Here is an 11,000-nt window from a genome sequence, read left to right on the forward strand (position 1 = left end):
ACTTCCCAGGGCCAAGCCCCCAGCCAGGGGCCAGGCCTCATTTGCTGCTGCTGGCTCTGGGTTAGATGTCATTACTGCTCCAGGAGAGTTTCTCTTTCAGACCCGGCCTCTGCCTTTCAGCTTCTCTCCCGGTTTTCCTTCTCCTGGATTTCTGCGTTCTCTTGCTCATCCTCAGCCTTTTTTTGACAACCTGGTGGGAGCTTATGTTTTCAGGAAATGTGTATGGGGAGGGTGGTGAGAGGTGCAGGATGCATAGAAAATGGCATTAAACATTTTGAAGAGCCTTTCGAAGTTGTCACCCTGTAATCTTTCGGCATCTTGGGAATGGTGTGGTTTCCTGGTGCCTTCTTTGGTTCCCTGTGCAGAATATTCTGGGATTTCCCATCAGCAAGTAACAGTCACATGGCCAGTTCTGACTCGTCTACTTTCTCATGTGGCACAAATGGAGGTTTTTCAATTCTGCCATCTCCTCGAAGGGCCTACGAAGGTCTTTGCCAAGTTACCTGGGCAAAACAAGGAAGAAGTAGTCCAAGGCTGCAGTGCTTATGGGGAATAGAACTCCATCGGGTTGGCTGTTTTCTCTGCCCGTTCACATAGGGGTTTTCCTGCACCGTGTCACCCACTTGTCACTGTGTCATAGTACATTGTCTCCACCTCCACCCTCCATAACCCAAGCAATTTCTTGCTGCAAAAAAAGATAGACTTTGACCTCTTCCCTGGTCTTGGAATCACAAGAGCTGAAAGGAACAGTTTAGATCATCTGATCATGTCACTCCCAGTGCCACCCACATATATATATTACCTCAAAATCATTTGGGACACTTTTGAAAAATACAGATCCCTGACTGCTGCCACCAAGATTCTGATCCAGTAGGTCTGAGTGGGCCCAGGAATCTGTATTTTCACAGGCAGAGCACAGGGGATTTTTAGGGCAGTGAAACTACTCTGTGTGGTACTATAATGGTGGATAAAAGTCATTATACATTTATGCAAACCCACAGAATGTACAACTCCAAAAGTGACCCTAATGTAAACTATGGACTCTGGGTGATAATGACGTGTCAATGTGGGCTCATCACTTGTAACACATGTACCCCTTTGGTAGGGGTGTTGATAGTGGGGGGTGCTGTGCCTGTGTGGGGGTAGGGGTCTATGGGAAATCTCTGTACCATCCTCTCAACTTTGCTGTGACCCTAAGACTGCTGTGAAAACTGAAGTCTACTAAAAGAAAAAATGTGGAGGGAAGAAGGCAGATAAAGGACAGTGGTGACACACCATGCTTTCTGCGGCTGTGGTTTTGGTCTTGCCTGTAGCCCCAGCCCCCTTTTCCTTACAAGGGAGGAGGTTAGTAGAGGGGAGTCAGGGAAAGTCCCTGGGGGGCAGGGGCTTCCAGAGCAGAGTGGTGACTCTGGGCTGTTCCCAACAGGTGGCTTGGAGGCGTTGATGGTGCGGCTGGTGAACGGCTCGGGGCCGCACGAGGGCCGTGTAGAGGTGTACCACGAGCGGCGCTGGGGCACCGTGTGCGACGACGGCTGGGACAAGAAGGATGGGGACGTGGTGTGCCGCATGCTGGGCTTCCGGGGCTCTCAGGAAGTGGCCCGCACGGCTAGATTTGGGCAAGGTAAGGTTCTCCAGAGGAAAAGGGCACAGGAGGGGGCCAGGAATTCTAGGACTGGTCTCCTCTCTGAAGTTCAAGTTTCCTTGGCCGCAATCCTGCCATGTGTCACCTGGCCTGTTCCAAGATACGTCCTGCAAAGTGAAGCTCACTGTCCCCCAGGTAAGCCTGTCTGTCTTCAGACAGTTCTGATTGTGACAACATTTTTTTCTTTGCCCAACCCTCTGTGCTAACTGGCTAAAGGGGCGTGTGGTATGTGGCATGAGACGAGGGACCAATGTGTCCCTTCCAGATAGGGAAATGGAGCCTGTTCACATACAGAGTGGCCATGGAACCCTCCACTTCTCACAGCTGCTTTTCTGCTCACCCCCCACTCAAGGCTGCTGCCATTCTTGTTCAGAATCTTGTCCCTTAGACCTCAGTCACTGTTATGGACTGAATATTTTATCTACCCCAAATTCCAATGTTGAAATCCTACCCCCATGTGATGGTATGAGGAGGTGGGGCCTTTGGGAAATGCTTAGGTCACGAGTGGGATTAGTGTCCTTATAAATGATGGGATTAGTGCCCTTATAAAAGGGACCCCTAAGAGTTCCCATATTCTCTTTCTGTGAGTCAGGAATCTAAACGCAGAAGCGGGCCCTCGCCAGAACCTGACCACGCAGGTACCCTGATCTTAGAACTGTGAGAAATACATTTCTGATGTTTATAAGCCACCCGGCCTGTAGTACCTTGTTACAGCAGCCCAAGCAGACTAAGGAATCCTAGGACTGGTCTCGTCTCCAAAGCTCAAGTCAGATCACACTGACTGAAATCTGTTGTGACAGCTGCCAGAGAGCGGCCACTTGACCCCACACACATTGGCCTCTCTACTTAAAGGCCCAAGTGCACAGGGAGTTCAGAGGATCCAGCTCCATGGAGGGCGGCCCACTGGGACAGGGTATTTGGCCCCCCCACTTAAAACTTTGGGCTGGATTTCAGTCTGTTTTCTTCTTCAAGAAAAACTGCCCTTTTTGTTTACATAAAGAACAGAAACAGTAGGAACAGTCCTCACTTTTCAATGTTTGAGTCTAAGGACTTCTTCCTAATAGGTGGAAGTCAAATCTTTTTGGAAAAGAAAATTACAAACTCTTAGAGAAGCCAAAATAGGCCCTGTGAATGTCATGGGCAGCATTCGCCTAAAACCGAGACTTTGTGGCCTCTTTCATTCCCCTTAGATTTGTTATTTTGTTATATGTATTTTATTCCACCCCCCTTGATTTTTGTATTATATGACATTTGGAGAAGTTCTAAAATTGGCACTTGATTCTTTAAACCAGTCAATGGGAAGCCAGACTTGCTTCCGTGTGTACATCAAATTTGCACCAATATTTCCCCGTTGTAGTCCAGTAACGTGATATTCGCGATCTTGAAAGGTAGGCAACCAGGTGTTATGAATGGGTGCACAGAGGGAAATGAGGGCCCGGGGAAGGGAAAGGACCAACCTAGCTGAGTCTCCTAGGCCAGGCTGCGCTCCCTTCTTTCCTGGGCTGGGAGTTGGGCTCAGTGCTGGGGCACAGAGCTGAGGAAACATAGTCTCTGATCTCAACATGTTCAGTTTGGAGGTGGAGGCAGACATGTTTATAGATTCTAAGCAGCATCGTAAGGGCTATCATGTCATAGCAGCTATGGGGACAGAGAGAACGGGATGCTCACCTCTTCGTGCAGCGGCAGGGCTATGCATCAGGTCCAGATATCCCTCTGGCCACAGCCTCCTACCCCACTGGTGCCCCGACTCTCAATCCCAGTATGCCCACTCCTCAGCCTCACAGAGGCTCCCAAGCCCTCAGCCCCTCCCTCCATTGGCTCTGCTTCTTTCTGGGTGTGTTTCCTGCCCTGCCAATCAGGACTAAGGGCCTGTTCCTCCTCCTCCTCCTCTACTCCTTATTTGGTGCCCTTATCTCCTTAGGTTCTACAGATTCCACCAGTCTACCTCTCTGGCATCCTTGGGATCTGTCCCCTTCTTTTTATTCTCACCACTCTTGCCTTAGGAGCTCAGGCAGGGTACAGCAGTGGTTAGGAGCTCAGGTTCAGGAGTCAACCCCAAGTTAGAATCCCACATTTGCCACTTACTAGCTGGTAACCTAGAGCAGATTGCTTAAGCTCTCCAAGCTTCCATCCTTCTACTTTTGAAAGGTGATTGCAAGGATCAGGTTTGGTTTCCTTAGCTTAGTCCCCAAGGCCGTTCCTCATCTGCCTCCCTCCCGCCCCTCTCTCACCTTTTAGCCGTATGCATGCACGTGTGTTTTCTGGACTCACATAGGTGTTTTATGTCTCTTCTCTTGTGCTGTGCCTTCAGTCTGAAATGCCGTCCCTCCTTCTTCATCTAGCTAGATCCTATTCACCTTTTAAAGTCAGCTCAATTATCACCTCCTGAGGGGAGCTTTACTAGCTCCTTCCATCCCCTTCTCCATGCCCACCCCATTCAATACTGTACTCCCAGAGGGGTTCTTTTGTGCATATCTGTATCATAGCATCTTTCACTCTCTGATCTCTGATATATGTATGAGCATCCTGAGGGCTTTTCCTTTATAGCTCCAAATCCCAGAGCTGCGCCTGGGACCTAATCGGTACTGGATAAAAGTGAGAGGGAAGCAAGGGACGGAGGGAGAAAGAAACTTCTGTGCCTGCTTAACCTGAATCCTCCCCTGTGTAATACAAGAAACTGCCTGGCAGTTTTTTCAGTGGTCTGGCACCATAAAATTTTTCCTAGACAGAGCTCAATAATCAAATTATCAGTTTCCCTGAGTAGAAGCAAGGCAAGACGCAAGTGAGAGAGACTTGAAAATGTTGGGGGTTTTTTTGGTTTGTTTTTTAATTTTATATTGGTCCAAGAGCTGTTGGAAAGGGAGTGAATGTGGATAGGGAAGATAGAGGGTGACAGGTAGAACCAGGTCTAGGAGGAGATGGACGGGAGCAAAATCAAGCACAGCTGGGAATTGGGCTTGGGCCTGCAGAGAAAATCTGTGAGACAGACAGACGAAATGGAGGTGAAGGTGGTACCTACACAGACAGACTTGCAGGTGGGAGTAGGTGGATAGATATGATTTGCTCCTAGTCATATCATTATTACCATTTTTTTGCCCTTTTTTCTAGGATAAAATTCAACTACTGGGAGATAGCTTAGTGCAAGACTCAGCAAACATTAACGGGCGAGGTAGTAAATATTGTAGGCTTTGTGGGCCTGATAGTCTCTCTCACAACTACTCAACTCTGCAGTTGTAGCTTGAAAGCAACCACAGACAAATTGTAATCAAATGGTGAGGCTGTGTTCCAATAAAGTTTTATTTACAAAAGCAAGCAGTGGGCCACATTGGCCCACAGTTTGCCATCCACCAGTTCAGTGTGTCTGCTGCATACTGTGTACTGTGATTCTATAAGAAAGAAGGACTGGGTTGGCTGGACGTCAGAGGCCGGGGTTATAGTCTCGTCCCTTTAATAGTTATGGGATAAGTCACTTAATCTTTCTGGGGCCTCCGTTTTCTTATCTCTTCAGTTTTCTTATCTCATAAATATCTGTTTGATTGCTGTCCTGCTGATCTCTGTGTGAGGCGCCAATGGAAGCCTGTAGGATTCAGTGTAACTTATCCCTTCTTTTTATATTACTCTACATAGACATACAGAAGCTCCAATGTTAGCTCCTTGAAGCAGAGATGTTTGTCATTGTCGTTTTATCTTTTTCTGTTCAATAACATAGTCCAAACACCCAGAATAGTGCTGAGCAAGGAGTAGGCCCTCAAATATTGGGTGATGAATGAATGATAAGCATAAAAGAACATCTCCACCGACTCATCCTAACAATATCACCTTCACACAGCCCCTAGTGCTCTAAGTGTCAGAAGTCCTGGCCTCTAGTCCCAAGTTTGCATCCCCAAGAGAAAAACGTCAGCCTGTTTCTCCATTGTTTTGACGAGAGTGAGGAGCAGAGCACCTACCCTGCTTACCTGATGAGGCTTTGTTAGAGAGCTCAAGAAAGAACGTGTGTGGACGTGCAGACCTGATCTCGGGCCGGCCTCCTCAGACTTGAATATGTACGTGAATCGTAGAGATCTTGTTAAAATTCAGGCCCCGATTCATGTCTGGGTGGGCCCAAGACTCTGCCTTTCTGACAAGCTCCCAGGGGATGCTGCCACTCCTGGTCCTCGGGCCACACTCTGAGTCATCAGGTCAGTTGAAGCAAAGTGATGACTGGTACCTAGAGTCGTGGGAGTTCTCGCTTCTCTGACACAGCGAGGACCAGAGATGGTTTCCTGGCTCATTGACCCTTCACCTCTGGGCTGTGTGGTAACTGCAGATATTCAGTGCTGCTGATTTCACAACTTTCCTCTTGTTTTATTAGCTCTTCCATGACAGAACATTAACCAGGACTCCCTGGCTAAACACCAACTGGAGTTAGGAGCTTTGCAATCCTCTATCCGCATTTGGGCTGGTAACCTTGGGCCTGTTCCGTATTCGTCAGTCCCCTTTATTTGTTTTGGGTGTGACTAATCTACAGCCTTTTCCTAGGCTGTCGGAAACATACCAATTTGTCAACTGATATGTTTTTCAGGAGACATTTAACCTGCAAATTATTGCTCGGCCTCGAAGGGTTTATTGTGTAAGAGGCATAGGGTATCTGGCCAGGGAAGAGGTTCTGGTGAAGAAACACCATCCAAGAAGACAGTAGAAAGAGACAGCTCTTCCCACCTCTGTCCCCGCATTCACGGCTCGGCAGTCCCAAGACAACAGATGCTGCAGATCTCTGCCTAACAGAAGTATTAGTCGTGCGGGAGATACATTGGGCAGCAAGGGGTTAGAGGGTCCCTTGATGTTCTTTGCACAGGGTTTCTTTCATGCAGCTTGAGAGTGAGGGACAGTTTTAAGGTTTAATAGTCACTGCTGACCATCCCTGTACGAGGAAAGACTGTCTGGCTACCGAGAGATGGGATGGAAAGGAGGCACCAAATCACAGGACTGTAGTACCTCATTGAACTGGCCCGGTTGTCACAGCCAGTAATGTGGAAATGCAGTTGGTGACCTTTCATTTAACCACATACTTTTTGGTACCGGCTCCTAGACCTAACACATGAGGATGCTGGAGTGACTGGTCATCCCAGTTTACCTAGAACTTATTCGGTTTTGGCATGAAAAGTCTCGTCCCAGGAATCACCCCCCAGTTTGAAAAAGGAAACGTTCCTCCAGATGTGGCTGGGACTTGAATTGAGGTCTGTCCTACTTATTACAAAGCCCTCCCTTTTCTGCGGTACCGGCACTTCTTACATCGATGCATAACCACTTGGTTAAAAGGTAGATTCTGGTTCAGCAAGTCGTGGGCGGGACCCGAGGTTCTGCATTTCTAACAAGCTCTGGATGATACCAAGGCTGCCAGGCCAGACCACACTCTGCGTAGCAAAGCTCTAAGCACTGCTTGCATGGGAGCCCTGAAGCTCAGTTACCCTTCCAGCGCGTTCCCAAATGGGCTCCCACCTTCTGGGGCCTGCTTTGGCCATCAGCGCAGAGAACCCACAAGAACCATGGGTGATGGTCCTGCCAGTTCATCAGTGGGGACTCCAGGTGACTTCTGGTACAGCCCACTCCCCTCTCTACTGACCACTCTGACCTCAGACAAGCTCTCTCCATTCCCTCTTGGAGCCTCACTTAGCTGCCTTATTCCCTGACATTTATTGAGGAACCTCAATGCCAAGTTTATGTCTCTCAAGGCTCAGGTACAATCCTGGGAAATCCTGGAAAGGCTCCCCTGCATGGACACCTTCAGAACAGCAGATTGGTCCCCTTACGAGCTGGATGTCTGCAGGCAAAACTAAAATAGACTGTCTTAGGGACCTTGTATTTTGGGGTCTGACCTAATTACTATGGTTAGGAATGTGTCTTCTGCTTATCAGTAGATATATGTCTAGTTATAATGTTAAATTCCGGGGTCCCCAGCCATTCCAGCACCCTGTTCTGTGCACATAGAATGGGAAACGTCTGTTTTAAATGTCCGGTTTAAACGTCAAAAGATTGGAGATAATGTTGACACTGACTTGCTTGGTTATGGGGCACTGGATCTGTCCAATCCAGCATCTGACACCATCTCTCTGATTTGGCCCTGCCCGAGTATTCATCATCAAAGACTGCAGTATATCATATCTCAAAATTATGCAGTGTGTGTCTCATATAAAGTATGGGCCTTGAAGCGGTAAGACTTGGGCTTGAGTTCAGACTCCACCAACAAGCTGAGCAACCTTGCACCAATTGCTTCCTGAGCCTTGATTTTCCCATCTATAAAATGGATTTATTAATACCTATCTCACAGCACCAGCACTACAGTGAGAATGGAGGAAAATCATAGGTGTAAGATACCTGACACATAGGAGATTCTCAGAAAATACTACCATCACCACTTTCAATTATTGTTATTCTGCTCTCCTGAGACTGAACCTAGAAAATAAGTATTTGGTCTTAGGGGGATGGAGAGGGCAGATGGGAGCCACTAGATCTGAGAACTACCCGCACAGCCTGGAACAACCTGGTCAAGGACAGACCCAGCAGTGCCCCCATTTCTCTTCTGTCCTGCTCTCCTGCATATCTGCTAAGAAACCGTGTTCACTTGTCTCCACAGGCACAGGGAGGATTTGGATGGATGATGTCGCCTGCAAGGGCACAGAGGATAGCATCTTCAGCTGCAGCTTCTCCAAATGGGGGGTAACAAACTGCGGACATGCTGAGGATGCTGGGGTGACGTGCAGCAGACACTGAAAGTAGACACAGCCAAGGTCCAGGCCCTACTGCCCAGCCTCCTTCCTGCATTCTTGGGGTGGGGCCATGGCATGGGGCTCCCTTGATGACACCTCTTCCCTGCCTAGTCCAGCAGCCCCCTACCCCATTATCCCTATCCCAGGACCATGGTGGCCCGTTGTCATTCTCCTCTTGGACATCTGCTCCAAATAACTCTGGGATCTACTGCTTGTCTCTGCCTTCCACCAGAGTTCCTACATGTGGAGCCCAGGTCAACTGGATGGCCATGTTGCCTTGCCTCCTAAACCCCATGCATCAGGCCTCAATATCCGTGTGCCCATTGGTCTGTCAGTTACAGGTGAATTCTGAGAGTACATTGAAGACAAATGCTGCCGTGAGGATGGGAGGGAGTTATAAGAGATCATTCACATTTTAGATAATTCCCAAACCTCAGGCCAAGAGTTTTGACATCTCTTCCTTCCCAGCAAGAGACAATACTGAAGATTCATTTTCCCCTCTTTACTCTGGCTCTGCACACCTTTTTTAGTTTGGGGAAGTGACACAGAGGAGAGGCAGCTGTCAGAGGGAGAGGGAAATGCAAGTCACCTGCAGGAATTCATCTGGATTTGGAGAAGGGGAGTGAAACGAACACTTATTGCGTGACTGCCATGTGTGCTACCTAGTATCTTGAGTGCTAAATTCATTTATCCACTTTGCAGCGTTTCTACAAGCCATGTTAGCTTAGGTAAGTAAGACCTTACCTCCAAGTCGCACTCCACTGACCCATTCACCTGGCCTATATGTCATGAAATTGAGAATGACAGAGACCGTTGTTTCCACCTGAACCTTAGCGTGCCTTTGCTAGGCTTAAGCAAGAAACTCAGGTGCAAGACCCGTGTGACTAGAAGGTTACATACTCCAAAGCCTATGGGGTGTGACTGCACGAGCAGACACGACTGGCTTCCATGCCAACCATCCACATAGGAGGACAGGTGGTTTGGAGGGTGACATGGGGGCTGTTGGGGTCACACCGAGACCAGCACTCAGTCATCTGGCCATCAGGGTTAAAGCCAAGTTGTCTGTGTCTCAGAGCTGTTTGGAGGTGATGGTGTTCAACCTTCCAGGCCTCTGATACGCCCTCGAGGCATAGAAAGCAATGGGATTCCTTATCATCTCTGGTGAAAGAAAGGGCCCTGGGCCTCTGCAAATCCTCAATCTGTACCCCTCTCCCCATGATAGGTAGATCATATTCTGCTTTTGATACAAGGAAAAGGTCAAACTGGGCCATCTATGTGTTCTAGGACTAGGAGAGCGACATGGTGGTGAGGGAGCACAGACCCACCTCACTTGGGGGAGTCCCGGACTCACAGGCACCTGTCACCTGTCATATTGGGTGAGCATCACCCTGCGTGGGGATACTGGCACCTGGGACCAGTATCTCAGGTGTGGGACCAGCAAAGTTCCTGGCTGACAACTAAACCGATATGTGCTATTGGTTCTTTGCTTACAGTATGCTTGTTATTCATTAATGTCCTAATGATCAGAGACTCTCCTTCTGACCAATTGCTATGTTTACATAACACGCATGTACTCATGCATTGTTTTCCCAGAGCCAATATATATATGCATATATAAACATAGCACTGTTTACCGCATAGCTCAGCACATTGCAAAGTTTGTATTAAAAAAAAAAAATGACCAGAGGTGTAAAGCTATCACATTAAATGAAACAGATTCCCAGGTTAGTTCTGGCAAAGAACCCAGGTACGCCACTGATGAAGATCGGCACGCCATTCTTATTTGGGCTTTCCATTTGGGAAAACGCAAATCTTGTTTTACATCAAATAAAAATGATGGTGATAAGTGTTTGAACCTTAAAAATAAAAGTCTACTAGTTTACATACCTACTTAAGAGGACATGGAAATCACCATGGACCTGTATTTCAGGGACTAACGGCAATTAGGCCTGGCCTAAAATACATCAGAACTTTTGTAAGGAAGAATTTCAATAAAGCTAAAAACATGTCACTGACAAGCGTTGCATCCCATTCTTTCTTATGAAAACCCATGATCATGGGGAGGACTGGTGAGAATTGGAAGGTGGGAAGGTGGAATTCTCAGTGGGGACTGTGGTAGAATGGACACTTATGAGAAGCTGCCTTCATACTTCTGGAGGACAACAAAGAGCGTAAACCAAGAACATGGTGGAACGTGAAGTCTCAAGCCTTGTTTGGTCACCTCAGGACAGAGTCCCAAAGCAACAGAACAATAATCAAGGCCCTGCTTGTAAGAGAATTGCTTTTGTAGTCAATGAGGGAAACAACACCTGTCTATTTCCTCACATCTCCAGAGTTTTTACTCAGGGATGTGCTTCCATCTGGAGTTCTATTCACACGTAAGAAGATTGCCCTGAGGTCGGTACAAGGTCTGTGAAGTCGCTGGGCCTCATCACTTAATGAGAGGCAGGTCCTCCCAGCCTCAGGACCTAAGCAGTGCATGGGAATGGCGCAGGCCACTGCGTAGTCCTGGCCACATCCTCCTTGCTGGCACCTGGGAATACCTAATGGCCCCAAGCTTGCTATGGGCCATGATAATTTGCAAAAGGAAGTCAGCAGAAAGAAGCTAACTT

General features: G+C 48.0%; 1 protein-coding gene across 2 annotated transcripts in view; it reads left to right on the plus strand.

Annotated features, from left to right (window-relative positions):
- Nucleotides 1–10,406, plus strand: part of SCARA5 (scavenger receptor class A member 5) — a 102,549-nt gene extending 92,143 nt beyond the window's left edge. For both annotated transcript variants that reach the window (XM_074338363.2, XM_019733260.3), the window contains 2 exons: nucleotides 1,427–1,621; nucleotides 8,256–10,406. In XM_074338363.2, the coding sequence (XP_074194464.1) occupies nucleotides 1,427–1,621; nucleotides 8,256–8,392 (332 nt within the window). In that variant the 3' untranslated portion in view covers nucleotides 8,393–10,406. The remainder of the gene's footprint in view (nucleotides 1–1,426; nucleotides 1,622–8,255) is intronic.
- The last annotated feature ends 594 nt before the right edge of the window (nucleotides 10,407–11,000 follow it).

Source organism: Rhinolophus sinicus, chromosome 15, assembly GCF_057876585.1.
Source record: "Rhinolophus sinicus isolate RSI-liver-muscle chromosome 15, RSI-T2T, whole genome shotgun sequence".
Taxonomy (NCBI): domain Eukaryota; kingdom Metazoa; phylum Chordata; class Mammalia; order Chiroptera; family Rhinolophidae; genus Rhinolophus; species Rhinolophus sinicus.